Source organism: Aotus nancymaae, unplaced genomic scaffold, assembly GCF_030222135.1.
Source record: "Aotus nancymaae isolate 86718 unplaced genomic scaffold, 86718_ANA_hifiasm-v0.15.2.pri h1tg000016l, whole genome shotgun sequence".
Classification (NCBI taxonomy): domain Eukaryota; kingdom Metazoa; phylum Chordata; class Mammalia; order Primates; family Aotidae; genus Aotus; species Aotus nancymaae.
The window spans coordinates 33,418,751-33,438,098 of NW_026988428.1; the positions used below are offsets into that span (position 1 = coordinate 33,418,751).

The 19,348-nt window shown below is 37.5% G+C and overlaps 2 protein-coding genes across 5 annotated transcripts in view; both read left to right on the forward strand.

The window, feature by feature from the left end:
* Positions 1-7,060, forward strand: part of LOC105709463 (plasma membrane ascorbate-dependent reductase CYBRD1) — a 103,901-nt gene extending 96,841 nt beyond the window's left edge. For 2 of the 3 annotated variants that reach the window (XM_064377037.1, XM_012441343.2), the window contains 2 exons: positions 3,321-3,475; positions 4,852-7,060. In XM_064377037.1, coding sequence (XP_064233107.1) covers positions 3,321-3,475; positions 4,852-5,158 — 462 coding nt within the window. In that variant the 3' untranslated portion in view covers positions 5,159-7,060. The remainder of the gene's footprint in view (positions 1-3,320; positions 3,476-4,851) is intronic. The other variant, XM_012441344.3, reaches the window with a different exon arrangement.
* A 2,173-nt stretch (positions 7,061-9,233) lies between these two features.
* The window catches only part of LOC110567204 (fibrous sheath-interacting protein 2-like), a 34,119-nt gene continuing 24,004 nt past the window's right edge, over positions 9,234-19,348 (forward strand). Inside the window, exons 1-3 of one of the 2 annotated variants that reach the window (XM_064377038.1) lie at positions 9,234-9,447; positions 10,883-10,985; positions 15,936-15,990. In XM_064377038.1, coding sequence (XP_064233108.1) covers positions 9,370-9,447; positions 10,883-10,985; positions 15,936-15,990 — 236 coding nt within the window. In that variant the 5' untranslated portion in view covers positions 9,234-9,369. The remainder of the gene's footprint in view (positions 9,448-10,882; positions 10,986-15,935; positions 15,991-19,348) is intronic. The other variant, XM_064377039.1, reaches the window with a different exon arrangement.

Consider the following 19,348-nt stretch of genomic DNA (forward strand, 5'->3'; position numbering starts at 1 on the left):
CTGGATGGGGCCCAGGCATCCTTTTTTTTTTTGCCCCTGCTCTGTCACCCAGGCTGAAGTGCACAATGTCAGCTCACTGCAACCTCTGCCTTCTGGTTTCAAGCAATTCTCCTGCCTTAGCCTCCAGAGTAGCTGGGACTACCAGCATGCACCACCACGCCAGGCTAGTTTTTGTATTTTTAGTAGAGACAGGGTTTTGACATGTTGGCCAGGCTAGTATTGAAATCATAACCTTAAGTGATCCTCCTGCTTCAGCCTCCCAAAGTGCTGGGATTATGGTAGACATCCCTTTAAATGCGTGCCTTCTGTGAACAGCACTTCCACTATTGACTTAGAGGGGCAAAAGGTCTTATAATTTTCGATCCATTAGGTTATAAATTACCACCTTCACTTGTAAGGTGGTAAGATTAAGATAGTTAAAAGGAAATAATGATTATTCATAAATTATAACTAGGCATCATTGCAGCATTCAGAACACTTTTAATCAAAGTCAAGCATTCTGTAATGTTTTTCTTTTCCTTTTAAATGTAATTTTCTTTTGTCACAAAAAAATTTTTAATGGTGAAAGTAAGATGTAGGCGAGTTAAATTGCTCAGGGATCATGTAAGCAAATTTCTGGCCTCCTACCTGCTCAGATCGTTGAGCCCTACAGGATTGTAAGAGACGCACATGACAAATTATGGAGGAAATGAGAGAAAACAGTAAGAATCTTAGGAATAAAAATAGGAGAGCAGGAATGAGAAATATATGTTTCTATGGGTAAGCCACAGAAAAGAGAAGATATGATGATTTATGGAGATATATGTGTGCTAAATCCCTGAGCCCCATTTTCTCCTTTCTTTTCTCCTTCCTTCCTTCCTTCCTTCCTTCCTTCCTTCCTTCCTTCCTTCCCTCCCTCCCTCCCTCCTTCCCTCTCTCCCTCCCTCCTTCCCTCCTTCCCTCCCACCTTCCTTCCTTCCTTCCAAAAAATTTCTTTTTTATTTTTGAGACAGGATCTTTGTCACCCAGGCTGGAGTGCAATGGCACAATCTCAGCTCACTGCCACCTCCATCTCCAGGGCTTAAGCAATCCCCCTGCCTTAGCCTCCAGAGTAGCTGGGACCACAGGCGTGCACTACCACGCACTACTAATTTTTTGTAGAGACAGGGTTTCACCATGTTGCCCAGGCTAGTCTCAAACTCCTGGACTCAAGTGACCTGCCCACCTTAGCCTCCCATAGTGCTGGGATTACAGGTGTGAGGCACCGCACCCAGCCCCCATTTTCATATAGAAAGCACAACATGGACATCAGAAAGCTTGCCCTTTGATACTAATAGAGTCACTGAAGTTCACTGAAACAGATTTAGGAATATTCTGAACCACCAAGAGGGAACCCTCTGAACCATTTCTAATATATTCAGACATTTTGGGTATTAACTAAATAATAAACTACACAAACCAACCTATCAAATGCATTTGTTATTACTTTTTAAAATGTAAATTACAGAATTTATTGTATTAGGATGTACCTCAAAAAACAAAAGTTAATCTTGGCTATTCTTGGCCCTTTGATCTATGTAAATTTTAGAATCAAGGTATCAAATTCCACCAAACAATCTATTCAGATTTTATTTAATCTATAGATGAATTTGAGAACTGACATCTGTAAAATACAAGTCCTCCAACTCATTATCATGAAACTGATTTTTTTTAGCCTTCTCCAAAATATTGTAAAACTTTCTATTTTCTTTGTAGAGTTGTTTCCTCCAGCTTATTGCTAGCTCCTTGCTATTAAAAATGGGGGTATCATTAAAAATCAATTTCACTTGTTGCCTCTTTACAAAAAGTACAACTGATCTCAAGTATAAATTTATACCTAACAAACTTGATAAACTTATGTTAGTAATCTCAAGATTTTTGGATTGTGTTTTATAATCTTATGTGATGAATAAAAGTTTTGTTCCTTTTTCTATCATCATAGTTCTTTTTCTTGCCTAACTCAGTAGCTGAGACTTTCGGAAAAATGCTGAATAGGAGTGGTGATAAGAGATAGAAGACAAATCCCTTCTAGATCTGAAGAGATCTACTCTGAAATGCCTATAGACCATAAGCAATATGTGTATGAGCAAGAAATTTACTTTTATATGTTAACCTCTTGAAAATGGAGTCTGTTAGTTCCTATAGCATGTTCTGTCCTGACTTATATAACCAGATTAAAATAATTATCTTCTATTCCTAGTTTGTTAAAACATCTCATACATCACTGTTGAATCCTACCAATGTTTTTTGCCATCTGTTTTGATGATTTTACCATTTTTCCTCTTCAGTCTGTTAAAATGACAAATCATATTCACTGTTTTGTTAATAGTTTCCATTTATTACTGTTTTGTATTACATAAGAGCTGATTCTTAGTGTGAACTAGGGCATTGGACCCCTCCTCCTACCTCCCTTCTTCTGGTATCTCCCCATTAGCCCTTGTATCTTAATCAGGAAAGATGGACAATGTTGTTAGTGCTTTCTCCTGGTTCTCCTCTCTTTTCATAGTTGTTTTGTTAGGATGGTAGATCCTAAATAGGTGTCTGGGGAAAAAAAAAAAAGTTTCTTTAAACTCAGTAATTCAGTAGCCACTAAGTCATCTTTATTTTGTTGAAGAGAGGAGAATACTTGATGGGCAAAGGTGTATGGGCGACAAGACCATGAAAGCATAACAGACTTCAGTTTATATATGAATCCTGCTGTCTTCTCTGCAAGGAGGTATCCCACTAGTGATTTAATTATCAAGGAAATGAAGATAACTTTTCTGCAGAGTTCATTTCTTTCTCATAAAACAAAAGTCAACTTCTTTCCACATAGCGTTTTAGGTTGAACTGACTAAATTATGTGTTCTAATGTACTTGGTTTTAGTGATTTTAAAAAATCTTTTCCTTCCCTTCCTACTTAGCAACCTTAGGAAACTGGTAAAAGCAAACAGGTAAGTACCAGAATGTTCACCATAGTCAGATTAAGGATAGCAAAAACCAAACAGAGAGCTGTATATATAAATTGTTATAGCCTTAGGATATTAGCCATTAAAAAGAATAAATTAGATAAATGTATAGATATGAAAAGATCTCCAAGACATTTGTTAAGGGAAGAAGCAAAATGCAGAATTATATGTATGGGGATAGCAAATTTTCTGGAAGGATCCATGAGAAGGTGATAAGGATAGTGGAAGTGGAGTGAGGAAACTTCATTTTCTGCCTCTTGGTTCTATATGAAAGGTTTTCTCATATTACACATATTGCTTTTTAAATAATAATTTAAAATTAGTTTAAAACTTAAATTGCTTTCTGGTGTTTAGCTTCTTTCAGGTTTTGTGGTCTTTCTGCTTCCATGGGCCCCGCTTTCTCTCCGAGCATTTCTCATGCCCATACATGTTTATTCTGGACTTGTCATCTTTGGAACAGTGATTGCCACAGTACTTATGGGAGTGACAGAGAAACTGATTTTTGGCCTGTAAGTTGCATAGTCTTCTTAACTGTAATACTTAAGCCATAAAATGTTAAATACTTGTTCACTGGGAAAATGTCATATAAATGTAACAAAATTTTTTAAATATTGAAATTTTTAAAAATATGCTTAAAACAATTTGTTATAGCATACAGGTGATATGATATTACTAAAAGTTTAGAAGGACCAAAAAGTCTGACAAATTGTACTACTCTTACAAAACAGCTATTGAAGTTATACATTCCCTTTCAATCTTTTTGATATGCATGTTTTTACATTAATTATAATTATAGTGTACATACATTTTTGTTTCATCCTTTTTTAAAATTTTTAAGTGATACTGTTAGCGGTGGAGGGTATCTAGGTTCTTGGCATTTTGAACAAAGACGTGGACAAAACACACAAACATAGCAAGGAAAGAACGAAGCAACAAGAGCAGAGATTTATTGAAAATGAAAGCACACTCCACAGGGCGAGAGTGCCTAAGAAGCCGCTCAGGGGCCTGGATACAGAATCTTCTTGGGTCTAAATGCCCCCTAGAGGTTTCCCATTGGCCACTTGGTGTTCACAGCATGTAAATGAAGTGGTGGCCTGCAAAAAGCAACCAATCAGAGGCTGATGTGAAGTTACAAAGTTACATTCTTATGCAAACGTCTGATTGGTTGTAGAAATCAGAGATACTTTCAGTTTTCCATCTGCCACCCAGAAAAGCAGGGTTTGTAAAGGGAGTAGCCTCCAGTCCTTTTGCTACTTAGGTGTGGAAAGTTGGGGTTTTCCTTTTGGTTTAATTCTAGGAAGTCAGTGTGAGGTTCCCTGCCTCCAGACCCTACCTGCCTCAAAACAAGTGTGACAGATGCTATGTTATTTTCATATTTATTATTTTTAAAGCAATTTCATGATGTATTCCTGAGTGAATTATAGCATAGCTTAAATTTCTCCTTAATATCAAGCTTTGGGCCGGGCGTGGTGTCTCACACCTGTAATCCTAGCACTTTGGGAGGCCGAGGCGGGTGGATCACAAGGTCAAGAGATCGAGACCATCCTGGTCAATATGGTGAAACCCTGTCTCTACTAAAAATACAAAAAACTAGCTGGGCATGGTGGTGCATGCCTGTAATCCCAGCTACTCAGGAGGCTGAGGCAGGAGAATTGCCTTAACCCAGGAGATGGAGGCTGTGGTGAGCTGAGATCGTGCCATCGCACTCCAGCCTGGGTAACGAGCGAAACTCTGTCTCCAAAAAAAAAAAAAAAAAAAAAAAATCAAGCTTTGAGAGTTTACACTGAAATTGTACTAGTGTGCATTTTGAGCAGATAAATTCAAGACTGTTTTGAATGTTGCTGTATCATCCTATTTGTGATTGGATACATCTCTTATTTCATAGGAGAGCTCCTGCTTCATACAGTACATTCCCACCAGAAGGTGTTTTCGCAAACTCCCTTGGCCTTCTGATCCTGGTGTTTGGGGCCCTCATTTTTTGGATAGTCACCAGACCGCAATGGAAACGTCCTAAGGAGCCAAATTCTACACTTCTTCAGCCAAATGGAGGCACTGCAGAGGGAGCGAGAGGTTCCATGGCAGCCAACTCTGGCTACAATATGGACAAATCAGATTCAGAGTTAAACAATGAAGTAGCAGCAAGGAAAAGAAACTTTGCCCTGGATGAGGCTGGGCAGAGGTCTACCATGTAAAATGTTGTAGAGATAGAGACATACAACTTCACATTTCAAAACTGGCTCTACAGTTTAGCTTCTCCTATTAGCCATATGATAATTGGGCTATGTAGTATCAATATTTACTTTAATCACATAGGATGGTTTCTTGAAAGAATTTGTGTTGACTGAGGCCTATGAACTGACCTGAATTGGAAAGGATGTGATGAATATAAATAATAGCAGATATAAATTGTGGTTTTATTACCTTTATCTTGTTAAGGACCACGGCATTAGCACAGTGCCATGTGCAGAATAGATGCTCAATATGTGCCTATTAGTGGTTAATAGGATAAACTGGCAGCATCCCTGGCCTGTTGTCACGCAGTCATTTTCTGTTAATTCTGGGAGCCAATGATTTCACAACTAGATGGAAGCAGTCCTAAAGATTTAAATTAGATCATAGTATCTGGGACAGGGTTTACACCATGATGCTACACAGATACCATGACAAGAATATAGAAAAATATTTAGGAAAGCACATGGTTCCTCTCTCCCTATGCCTGTCTTCTGCTCCCTCCCCAGCTGGTTTGGGCTCAAATTGTCCCTGGACACCAGGGTTTGCGTTAGGTTATTGATAGATTAGAGCAGGTGGTTGAAGAGGTACACAAAATTCCAGGGTTTTTGTGGGGAGGGAGTAGGTAGTGACTGAGCTCCCAGAATTGAGGCAGCCATTCTTTTTTATATAGGCTAAGAAAGAGGTTATCAGTGAAAAGTTAATTATGGCTTTGGCACTAGAATAGCTCTGTTGCAAAGTATTTGAGCACCCCTCATCTCAGCCCTTTATTTTATCTTTTATGTGGGCTAATGTGAGGGTAATCTTACAGATATTATAGGAATTTCTTTCTTCTTTCTGTCTTTATGAAAACAATGCGTGTAAAATATATCTAGAAAACCTTTCTGTTTGAGACTTGTTTTAACAGGCTTTTGATTCTAGTGATAATTGTACCTTTATCTTTCAAAAGCTGATATTTCCTACCTAAAGCATCTCCCCAAAAAATATCTCATTAAAAAGCCCACAAATAATAGGGGAGAAGAAAGCCTTAGGTACCAATTCCAAAATAGTGATTGAAATTTCCCAAAATAATTATAGCTTCTATCATCTCCAGAGATAATCTGGCTTGGTTTACCCCATAATCTAATTTCAGAAAAGAAAGCTTTATGTTAACATTCATCTGAATCAACAGTAAAGCCTTTTCTCTCAAACCGTTTATTGAGAAACTCAAATGAATATACTTTTTGAATTAATGTCATCAAAAGTGTATGGCTTCCTGTGCTGTTTGTGTCAAACTGAATTTGCCCTCTAAAGCACTTTTCTTCTTTATTTGCATGTTTTCGTGTAAGCTGTGCTGTTTAGAAACAACATCTCAGACCTTACAATGAAATGACAAAGAAGGCAATGGCACTTTTTAAGGGATACTGACAAGCGGTTTCTGTTTTCTAAAGGACAGAACATAGAATGTGTGTCATTAATTAGATTCTTTCCCCTGCTGAGTTGGAAATTCCAGTGTAGCATTGATTGATCACAATTGCCAATCTAAAAGCACAAAGACAGAAGTAAAGCTTTATGCTAATTTTATTTCAATACAATAGAATATTTATCTTGGTGTGTCCTTTTTTGGATAACTCCAGCAGAAAACTGTAACTGCTATGTCTTTAGGAAAATGTAGAAGGAAGAAAATCATTATTCTTTAATCCCTATGAGATTCTTGAAAACCTTAAGTGGAAAAGATTTCTGTCTTTAAATATGTCTTTATATCTTAGTGCATTTATGAAAAAATATTAAATATCCTGAATATTTTATAATTTTGTAGGAAAAAATATGCATCTATTTTTTCTTGACTTCTTTTTATATAGCAATAAAAATTATTTTGGAAGCTCTCTGCGTGTTATCAATTTGTCCAGGCTAGAAGAGGCATTGTTTTGGAAGTTTTTTTGCCATGCTTTTTGGTTTTTCAGCAGAGATAGTGTTTTTTTCAGTTTCTTGATTATGTTAACTGAAAAACTAGACTCTGTAATATATATAATATATATTAATATAATATAATATAATATATAATATTTTATATCTATAAATTTTTTTGCAGTAAAGAGTTTAATACAAGGCAGCCAAGCAGAAGGACTGGAGTTACCACTCAAATCATTCTTCCTGAAGGCTCAGAGGTTAGCGTTTTTCAAGGATGGTTGGTGAGCAGGGGACAAGGGAATGGATGCTGCTGATTGGCTGGGGATGCAATCAGGAGTATAGAAAACAATCTTCATGCACTGAGTCCCACTCTGGAGGGGGGCCACAGGACCGGTTGAGTCATGATTCACAAGTCTGAGTGGGGTTAGCTGTTCACCACTTGACCAATCTTAGGTTCTACAATACTGATGTTATCTACAGAGCAACTGGGGAAGTCACAAATCTTGTGACCTCTGGCCATCTGACCCCTGAGCAGTAAGAGGTTAGAGAAACTGAGGCAGGGCAGGAGAGCCCCAACGTGGAGCTTAGCCCATGAAGGTTCTTGGCTTTTCCCAGGAAAGAATTCAAGGGCAAGTCAGAGGTAGAAGAAAACAGCTTTGTGAAGAGGCAGCACCATGACCTCTCCTGTAGAATGGCGCTACCCCTTAGGCAGAGAGTAGCCTGTAAACTATTTTAAAGAGGTTTATTCTGAGCCAGTACAAGTGGCAGTAACCTGGGGAACACAGTCTAGCAGTTGGAATTAAAGTTTGGTTTTATATATTTTTGGGAGGCAGGAGTTATAGGAAAAGATATAAATCAATGCTTGGGAAGTATGCATTGGTTTGACCCAAAAAGGTGGGATATCTTGAAGCAGAAGCTTAGTTTATAGGTGGATTCAGAGACCCTTTAATCTGCAGTTGGTTAAGGAATAGAGCTCTGTCTAAAGATTTGGAGTTGATCAGGTACAGTGTCTCATGCCTGTGATCCTAGCACTTTGGGAGGCTAAGTGGCAAGATCGCTTGAGCCCAGGAGTTTAAGACCAGCCTGGGCAACAAAGTGAGACCCCCATCTCTTAAAAAAAAAATAAGAAGTTATCCAGGTGTGGTGGCATGTGCCTATAGTTCCACCTACTCAGGAGGCCAGGGTGGAAGGATCACTTAAGCCCAGGAAATCAAGGCTGCAGTGAGCCATGATCATGCCACTGCACTCCAGCCTAAGTGACAGAGCAAGACCCTGTCTTGATAAAAAAAAAAATTGGCCCAGGAGGGGGCGGCAGCGGCAGCGGCCGGCGGCCCGGGAGGCGGCCCCGCCCCCTGCCCGGTCTCCTCAGCGCAGCCGGCTGCCGACCTGCCGGTCCAGGGCAACGGCCGAGGCTACTGGGGCAGAGCGGTAGGCCGGGCGGCTGCGGAGGTGGCGGAGGCTGGAGTGGGCGCGGAAGCGACCGCCATGGCGTTCCTCAAACTCCGCGACCAGGTAGGTGAGCGGCGGTAGGGCGGGATCGCGCCGTCCGGAGAGGAAGGGAAGCAGGGCAGACCGGTGGTGTGGGCCGCCTGGGCGCCTCCTGGCAGCGGCGGGAGGCCCGGGAGGCGGCGGGCGGCGGGCGGCGGGCGGCGGGCGGCCTGGGAGGCGGCGCCGCCCCCTGCCCGGTCTCCTCAGTGCAGCCAGCCGTGACCCGCTGGTCCAGGCCAACGGATTTGAACTCTGAGCATCCTTGTTCTTCCCAGGACACTGCAGGATTTTCTGCTCGCGGCGGCGGGCGGCCTGGGAGGAGGCGGTGGCGGCAGCGGCGGCGGGCGGCCCGGGAGGCGGAGCCGCCCCCTGCCCGGTGTCCTCAGCGCAGCTGGCCGCCGACCCGCGGGTCCAGGGCAATGGCCGAGGCTACTGGGGTGGAGCGGTGGGGCAGGCGGCTACGAAGGCGGTGGAGGCTGGAGTGGGCGCGGAAGCGACCACCATGGCGTTCTAAAACCTAGCCACTCAAACCACGAACATATAGTATCTCAGTTTTTGCATCTTAGGAGTCTAGACACAGCCCGGCGAGCCACGCCCCCCCAGGAGGCCACGCCCCTCCCCTCTCAGGCGGCCACGCCCCCCCGTCAGGAGGCCACTGCCTTTGTGAGGCCGCTGCCTTTGTGGAGTGCTGGGGGTAGAGGCTGCAGTCCGTCGTGAGGCCCTGGCTGTTCCTGGTTGGGTCCAGACAGAGGGGCAACCGCGTGCGAGAAGGAGAGCGGAGGGACTCGTGCCGATCATGGAGCACAAACCGCAGTGCGAGTGCGAAGACGTGAGTGGCCGCAAGCCAGGCGGCATCTTCCTCTGGCGGCCGCAGGTATGGTGGGGAGCGGGGGCAGGGGTCGCCACTCAAGCAAGGGTCGCGAGCCTCCCAACTGTCCCACTTCAGGAGGCCGCCCTCTTGCGGCGCCCGGGGGTAGTGGCGGTGACTCGGACTGTACCGGCCGGAACTGGCAGGTGCGGGACACCAGGGGAACTGGTGACCCGGGAAGCGGGAGGACTTCAGGAGGCCCTGAAGCCTGCCTGACTGTGTGATTCTTCTGTGTCTTTGGTTGGAGTGGAAGTATGGATCTACTTATTTTATAAGTCATATTCCCCTGTTTCTTTATACCTAGTGTTCTTTTATTGGATGCCAGACATAAATTTTACTTTGTATACTGAATATTTTTATGTTCTTATAAATATTATTTAGAATTTTTGGATGTAGATAATTTATTTGGAAACAATTTGATTGTACAGGTCTTGCCTTTTATGATTTGCTGGTGGGGCCAGAGCCATGTTTAATCTGGGGCTAGTTGTTCCCTGCTACTGAGTTAAAACCCATCTTAGTTCTCTACTCAAAGCCTTATGACTTATGAAGTTTTTCCAGTGTAGCTTTACAGTGAAATATTTCTAGTGGGAATAGGCATATTTTTTACACCTAGGTAGGTTCCAGTGACTGTTTTCCCCAGTCCTTTAGGAAGGTCTTTACTGTAGTCTTGGGTAGTTTTTTTACATGTGCTAATCTATTTCTTGATAAAAGTTTCGCTCTTGTTACCCAGGCTGGAGTGCAATGGCGCAATCTTGGCTCACCGCAACCTCCGCCTCCTGGTTCAGGCAATTCTCCTGCCTCAGCCTCCTGAGTAGCTGGGATTACAGGCACGCACCACCATGCCCAGCTAATTTTTTGTATTTTTAGTAGAGACGGGGTTTCACCATGTTGACCAGGATGGTCTCGATCTCTTGACCTTGTGATCCACCCGCCTCGGCCTCCCAAAGTGCTGGGATTACAGACGTGAGCCACCGCGCCCGGCTCTGGGTTTTTTTTTTTTTCTATATGCATTTATCTTCTTTCTAGTACATTCAACAGTAGCCCAGATAGTCACAAAGGGTAATCACATTTTATGTACTATATTATGTTTATGTCTGGTAGACCTGAGTGATATTTGGGTAAGCCCTCAGGAATCTTCCAATTGAAGATGATTGAGAAATTACTTTAGCTCACCAGGGCAGCCATGGATACGATACTCATATCTGATCAGAAACTGGATTGGTCCTCTGATGATGTGTAGAAAGGCAAATTGCTTGTGTATTAAATGTATTCTTTGTGTTTGATCACAAGGGAAATTTACCCTTTGTTATTCTCTTATTTTGTAACATTACAAGTCAAGACAGGACTGATAATCCATTTTTAATATATTGTCACATTTTAAATAAATTGTTTTACATTTCTAATGACAATATTAACCAATACATTTTCTTTAATATTGTAGAAACAACGCCTTCCAAAGAAAAAAATGTCTTATTGTTTGCAAAAAATGCAAGGTACTGACTTTAAAGAAAAAGCTATGGGGAAGAATACATTGACTAACAAAGGTAAAGATGGAACACATGGTGAATGTGAGAACATTAAAAGATGATGTAGCTAAGTAGGAAATGCTTATCTACCTAAATATCCTTTTGTAATCCTCTGTGTATTTACACTTGTTACTCCTTTTGTGCCAGACACTGTTCTAGGCATTTCTGTATTACAGTTCAAGTTGAAAAGCAGGCATATATGTAACAATTATAACAAATTATAACAATCTCATCAATTGGCTCAGGAGACAGGCTTGCCTGTACTGTAATTCCAACCAACCTCCCTATATTTAAAGTAACTACTGAAATAATAAAAACTTGTATGTAAGATAACTGCTCTTATATAGCAACGTTGTGTTTTATTATACTGCCAACCAGTAAGAAAGGGTGAAGGTAGAGAATTAGGGAAAAAAAGTTGCTAAGAGAATGTACTCAGGTAGCTAGGTTTAATCCACACTCCAGTACTTAAAATGCATGCTAGTTTGGCCAAGTTATTTAATGTCTCTGTTCTTTAGTTTTTCCAACTATAAAATAAGAATAATAGTAGTGATTCATATAGTTGTTATGGAAATTCAATGAGTTGGTATTTTAAAGTTTTAGAACTGTGTGAAACTTAACTGGTGATAAGTAACTATGAAAATTTAAAATGTATCAAAAACCTTGTCATATAATATTTCATTTTTTTCTGAATCATGTTTAATTTCCAATTTTGTTAGTTAGTTTGTACTCATGAGTTAGTTGTTATATTTTGTACTCCTGGGTTAGTTATTCTAATTTTTACTTCATTGTTGTTGGTGGTCATTTACAGTTAAATTGCATTGTAGACTGACAGTATGATCTTTATGATACCAACCTTAAAGAAGAACTAGAGAATGCCTTATGGCTTAGCAATGGCTTAGCAAACATGATTAATATTTAATAGGTTCTCTATGGTTGAAAACAATGAATATTATTCAATTTGGGATGTAATGTTTAAATATGTCCATTCAATCAATATGGTGAATTGTGTATTTCAAATATATAACTTATTGTACATTCAAATCCACATATATACTTATTTTTTACTCCTTGTTCAAAACATTACTGAAAATAATGATAGTGGTTTTGTGAACTCCTTAATGTAGCTCAGCCCATTTTAAAAAATATTTTTTGATCTAGAGATTAGACATATTCACATTTTAGAATCATCATATCTTCCAGGTGAATTGAATATTTTATCATCATGCAGTGACCTTTACCATGTTATGTTTTTTCCTTAAATTAAATGTGTCTAATATTAATATAGATATGTCAGCTTCTAATCTTAGTGTCTTTATTTGTTTAGATGGCTCTTGTAGACAATGTGCAGCTGGATTTTGCTTTATTGTTTTAGAAGTTATGACTTTTAGCAGAACCCAATCAATTTGTATTTATGTAAATTACAAATCTTTGGAAGTTTTTTATCGCTTTATTTGTGGTTTCCCTTGGTCCTACTTTTTAATATATTTTTATTTATTTATTGCATTCTCTTAAGAGTGCTAAATTTAGTTTTTATCTAGTATTTTTTACTGTTTATAAATTGCATAACATATGTATATTTCTTTTGGCAATCACCCTAACATTTTTTGTTTGAATTTTTATGGATACATAAAAGTTAGACATATTTCTGCGGAACATATGTATTTTGATATAAACATACAACGTATAGTAATAAGTCTGATTAATTGGGAGATCTTTCACTCAAACATTTGTTATTTCTTTGTGTTAAACATTGTAAATTTACTCTTCGAGTTATGTTGAAGTATATTTAAAATAAAAGCTAAAGTAAGATAATTTACTTCTAATCACCACTTCATATTATACTTATTATTGTTCAATAATTTATATTTTGACATTTTAAAGTTTTTGTCAGCCAAGTTACTTTCTTATTACTGTTTTATACAGATTTAATTTATATTTATCCTCTTGTTTACCAACTTATTTTGTCCTCCGCTCATTCCTTCTTGTATTTAGTACTTCTTGGGATCATTGCCATATGTCCTAAAGTAATGCGTTCTTTAGAAAGATCTTTAGGGAACATATTTTGGGAGTAAATTCTCAGATTTTATTTGAGAAAATATTCTTTATCCTTGTATTAGAATGTCATTATGTCCAAGTGTACAAATAAGGTTTAGGGGACAGTTATTTTTTCTTAGCACTTTAAAGATATTGTTTTATTTAGACTGAGGCAGAGATTTCAGTGAGCCAAGAACGTGCCACTGCACTGCAGCCTGGGTGACAGAGCAACACTCCATCTCAGAAAAAGAAAAAAAAATTTTTTTAATTCTACTCTTTATTCTAAGTAATTATTCCTGTGTGATTCTTTCATCCCCCACGTCAGGCTGTTTTTAAGATGTTTTCTTTGTTTTTCTTTTGTGTTATTATAATGAACAGTTCTGTACAAGTTTCAATCATTTTCTTTTTCTATATTTCCTCTCTTCATTTCCGTTTTCTTCTGAGTATTAGACTACCTTTTTGTCTTATATCATTTAACAACTGTATTTTCCATTTCTCTCTGATGCATTCCTGTTAATTTCTTCAAATATGTCCTCCAATTCGCCAATTTTCCCTTTAGTTATTTAGTTATTTAAAATTTATTGTTTCATGAATTAATTACATTATACAATTTATTGAACTATAGCATATTGTATATATATAATACGATTTCTAAATAGTTATTTTCAAATTTGTCTGGGCTTATAAGCTCTTTTTCCATTCTTATCCTTTCAAATTCCTTCTTTATATATTTAAACATATAAAGTTCTCTTATTTTGTATTTTATATCTGGTAATTTTAATATTTGGAATCTTTGGGTCTAAATATATTGCTTTTGTTTCTATTAAAAACCATAGGTTCTTGTTTTTTAAAATATTTCTGTGGGGGTTGGAGGTTATTATTGTTATATGTCAGCTCAGTATTGACAGAAATTTATTGTTGGGGATTCTATAATATTTGGATAGGCTGTAATTCTCTAAAGGAAATTTACATATGCTTCTGCCAGTTATCTGTAAGAGCTGTGAACACAGATTCATTTTAAATTAAATTCTCACATGCAGTTTGAAAGACAATAGTTTCTGTGGATTTGAAACTCGAGGGTATAGAAAACAGTATCTGTGATTATGAGTTCTTAGGAAATGCTTTTATCTTCTCCTCCTCCTTCTCCATCCATAGCCACAAGCCAAGACATAATTTGTCTGCTTCCTCTCTGGTATGATTTTTTTTTTCTTGTAGATGACTAATTGACAATGTAGCTCTTTGGAATCCTATACAGATGGTCCCTGACTTACAGTGGTTAGACTTATGATTTTTCAATGTTAGGATGTGTGAAAGCAATAAACATGCAATAGACACTGTATTTTAAGTACCCATACAACGATTCTCTTTTTCCCCTTTCAGTATAGCATTCAATAAATTACATAAGATATCCAACACTTTATTATAAAGTAGGCTTTGTGTTAGCTGATTTTGTCCAACTGTAAGCTAATGTAAGTGTTCAGAACAAATTTAAAGTAGGCTAACCTAAGCTGTTATGTTCAGCAGATTAGGTATATTCAATGCATTTCCAGCTTAACATATTTTTAACATGATTTTAACGTTTATTGTGATGTCAACCCCATTTTAAGTCAAGAAGCATCTGTATGTTTTTAGGAGCTATTAGTTTCAATTCCCTATCTTTTGGGGGCCCAAAGTCTTGTTTTAAATGCTCTGACCAGACAGTACATTTCCAGATGTGGCCAATGTCCCTAGAGCAGGTATCAGCTTCAGCATTTGTTTATCACTATAGATTTGTGTTCTCACAATTGTTTTACCTTCAGAAAGTTCTACTATCTCTTTGAAAGTTTAGCTATTTTTAACAGTATGACTTTAATACTCTATACTGAATTCTAGGCAAAATGAAAGACACTTGTTTAGCATATTGCTGAAAACCACAGAAGAGCTTTTTTGTATTAAAAATAGTTTTATCTTCACATTTAACTTTCAGATATGTGCACTCTTAATCTCAGTTCATTTCTCTCTAAAATTGATGAGTTCATGTCCTTTGTAGGGACATGGATGAAACCAGAAACCATCATTCTCAGCAAACTGACACAAGAACAGAAAACCAAACACTGCATGTTCTCACACATAAGTGGGTGTTGAACAATGAGAACACATAGACACAGGAAGAGGAACATCACACACCAGGGTCTCGGGAGTAGGGGGCTAGGGGAGGAATAGCAGGGGGTGGGAGAATTGGGGAGGTATAGCATTAGGAGAAATACCTAATGTAGATGATGGGGCAATGGATGTAACAAACCACCAACATGGCATGTGTATACCTATGTAACAAACCTGCACAATCTGCACATGTACCCCAGAACTTAAAGTATAATGAAAACATTTAAAAAATAAAATAAAATAAAATGATCACACATCAATTATTTTATTTTATATAATAATCAGGTGTACACAAGAATTAACATAACTAATGCATAGCATGATGAGTTTTATAATATAAACATGTTTGGAGTGCTTTGAGAGCACTGGGAAAGGTATTTATTCAGGTAGCTTTCAAGGAAGGCTTTCAAGAGTTGACATAAGCTGAATGAGACCTAAAAGATGAGAAGTTTAAAGACAGCACAGGGCATTCTAGACAAAAGAAATTGCAAAACCATAGGCCAGAGAGGCATGAGAAACATGATATTTTTAGGGAACTGCGATATATTCTGTCTCTGGACCATAGCATATATATGAAAGACTAGTCAGAGAAGACACTAGAGAGGTAGAAAAGGACATCAGATCTTATAGTACAGGTTCTTGCTAAGAATTTTGGACTTCACTGTGGAGAGTCTCTGAAAGCTTATAAACAAGGCAGTAACAACAGAAAATAAATACCTACTAGAGGATTAACATTTAGCAAGTTGCTGAGGATGGATACAAACTATATAATTTTCTTTTTCTAATAAATAGGACCTCAGGCTCAGGCTACAGACCCGGGTATATTTTCTTCTGTTAACACAAATTCGTAAGTATCTAAGGAATTATATGTAATCATAAACAAAAAATTTTAATGATTGCGTAAGAGTGCTGCTTATAAGCAAATGATTACATAGAATCATCAATTTTTGTAGTTCTACTTGGATTTAGTGAAACTTAGTCTTTTGCAGACTTTCAGCACTAAGCTTAAGTTGTAGACAAAATGAATCTTTGTCCTTCCCTTTCTTTATCTCCATATCTCCTCTGTAGTTCTATAATCCACCTATTGTCAGGGTCTCCATGCCACTTTCAAGTATATCTTCATCATAGCTTTCTTCAGGTAATTTCTCATAATCTGTATTTATTTCTTTGCCTTTCTTTTCTTTGAAATAGCTACCATTCCTTATGCTTTTTGAGACTCTTGGCTTTCTAATACTGGTAATATAGTTTACTCTATAGTATTAATGACTTAATCAGTTATCCCCTTTAGGGTGATGCAGATTAATACAAAATAATAATCTCTAATAGTAGAAATAATGGCATGTAGAAGAGATATTTGTTAAGCCCAGGGACTCTTCACTCCTCAAACCTTAGTGACCACCTATTTTGTTGATGTTTATATCTGTTTTTCTCAACTCAAGAAAAGAGAGAGGAAAACATGAATCTAAGTAATAGCAATGAGTTATTTTACACCCATGCCACAATCTTTTAAAAAAAATCAGCAAGACAAATGAAGTCTACGAAAGACTTTACAAACCCCAAATTCCCATGAAGATGATTGAGTAAAATAAGTTGTGAGTGATGGCAAATGATCTTGACGTGTTCAGACCAGCCTTCTTGAAATAATAATTTTTACCTTAAGACAGATAAATACCAGTTTGTTTGACTTATTGAGTATTCATATGATACATAACACAGTAAGAGATGCAGAAGGAAGGAAACTGACTTGTCTAGTTCAAAGCAATAAAACTTGATGACCGTATGTAGACCACATGTAAAATAACATTGCTTATTTTATTTATTGGATACATACATTTTTATTTATTGGAAATATAAATACATACCTTTTTAAAGAAAAGGTTATAAGAGGCTCATAATATAGTTGTAAAAAGTGCATTTTTATCTTCTTCAACACAAGAATGTAGAACTACAAAAATCACTTGAATATTCCATAGCAAGTATTTTGGATATTCTTTCCTTATAAATATTAACTTGGTGAAAAATAAAAATCTCTTTATCTTACCTGGAGCTTCTTATCACTTCTCCAAAAGCATATACAGAGATCCAAATAAAGAGTAAAGACACATATGTCACATTTCTCTTGTTGAGGTTTAACTCCAAGTTTTATAGGAGTTTGCTGTGGAAGTCTCACATCTATTCCATCATTTCTTTCTCTTCTCTCACTTATTGCTTAGTTTTCTTGTTTACGTTCAGTTGTTTAATGTTACAAAAGATTTATAAAATAGAGATGAAAATTCAGTACCAAAGGAATGAAAATAAAGAAAATATAACAGCTGTGGGAGTAAAGTTGCAATAATTCAGCATTGCACTTAGGTGATGAGTAAGCGTGTATTACAGGGAAGGTATAAGGAGTAACAGAGTGAAGAAAGCAATAAATCTATTATCCTGAAGACTGTGTTTAAAATTTGTAGTTTATTTATTGTATAATAGTCTGACGGTTTTTAGTGCAGGTATAATGGTCAAATTAGCATACATAATGAGTAACTTTGACAATGATATATAGGAAAGATTGAAAGAAAGAAACTCAGAATCAGTTATCAAAGTCCATTAGTGGCATGCACAAAGGCTTCATTTGGCATTAGAGAGAAGTAGGCACAGATCCAAAAGACTTTAAATAGGGATTTATTTATCAAACATTTATTGAGAACCTACTATGTTCAAACTATAATGCTAGATCTTAGGCAGGTACCAAGATAAAACTATGTTTCTATGATTTCAGGGTATTATTTTTGAAGGCTATTATGAAGCTGAAGAGAGGGGATAAAAATAAGACAAATTAAAACACCAAAACCTATTGCTATTACCTAGGCTCACTGTTTTTCCTAAATAAGTGCTCTCTGGAATGCTGCAAGTCTTTGATTAATTTTCTAGAGTTGCAGAAACTATAATTCTGGTCATTTTTCTTTTGCCAGTTTACTCATTTTTTTTTTTGGAGGAATGAATATCTGAGATACTTACTGTACCATTTCTGCTGATGCCATGCTTTATCTGGTTAATAAAATTGTTTTCTAATAGTCATCAATAAAGCTTTTTCAGTTTTCAGACTAAATTTACATGTAGGCCTTTGTACTTTGGTTCTGTGTTGCATGCTTTTGGAGCAGAAAGTCTATGGGGAACTGGTATCAATGAATACGTAGAACTCCTGGAGTTATGTTTTATGCCAATGATATAACATGAAGAAAACAGAAAAATGAATCTGAATTCATTAGGTTGCAGAATATCTAAGAGAAAAACCTGTGGAAACTTGGGTTGACCTAAGAAACCAGATCCTAGAAAAACAAATGAGGGCAAATGATAGAGAACATATCACTGACATCAGCTTCCATGCTCCTAGTTGCATACTGCAAAAAGGTACTAGTCTAAGGATAGACTGTTGTCCCAAACCCCATTTTATGAACTGGACCCAGTGAAGTTTTTTTTTCCTGCCAAAATATAGGACGTAGTTTTCAGTCTGCCTATTTCTTAAAATTGAATTATAAACCTTGGGGAAAATGTAAATTTAATCATGTGGAGTACAGGCCTAAAATGAGTGTACTTAAGAAAGTAGAAAGAAAAAAGAAACAGTTGAAATCAGCAAAAATATATGAAAATAAATCAGACTTCAGTTTTAGATCTTGTTTTAATAAATATTTATTTTATTTTCTATTATTTTTATGATTGAGCTATTCTTTTTTTTGCAATTCAGAAAAATTTTTATTTCATTAGTGTGTGATGGTAAGTGCAATAACACATGATAGAATATTGTCATACACAGAAAAGGAATGCATCTAAACTGGTATTAAATATAGCTAGATATCCATGATTTTAACCCATAGTTATTGAATAATCATTCACTATTTTCTTCCTGCCATGGAATATGGGGAGGGAATGGTAGAACTATGGCATTTCAAAGAGTAAATAAATGACTATCAGAAAGTTCTGGTCAGATGCCTTGCTGCTCTATCAGACCTTTAAACAGTCAGAAGAAACTAAACTGCAAATCCTATATCCTTTTTCAGAGAAACCAAAGTGGGCATGGCTAAGGTGTGTTAAAAGAACAAAGATCAGAGAGGTACATTGTTTATGCTGTAGCTATAAGTCTGTTCCCATGAGTAATAAAGTACATTTCTAAAACTAGAGGCCAATCTAGGGAAAACGTAAAATAGAAGGATTGGAAAAAATGGTAT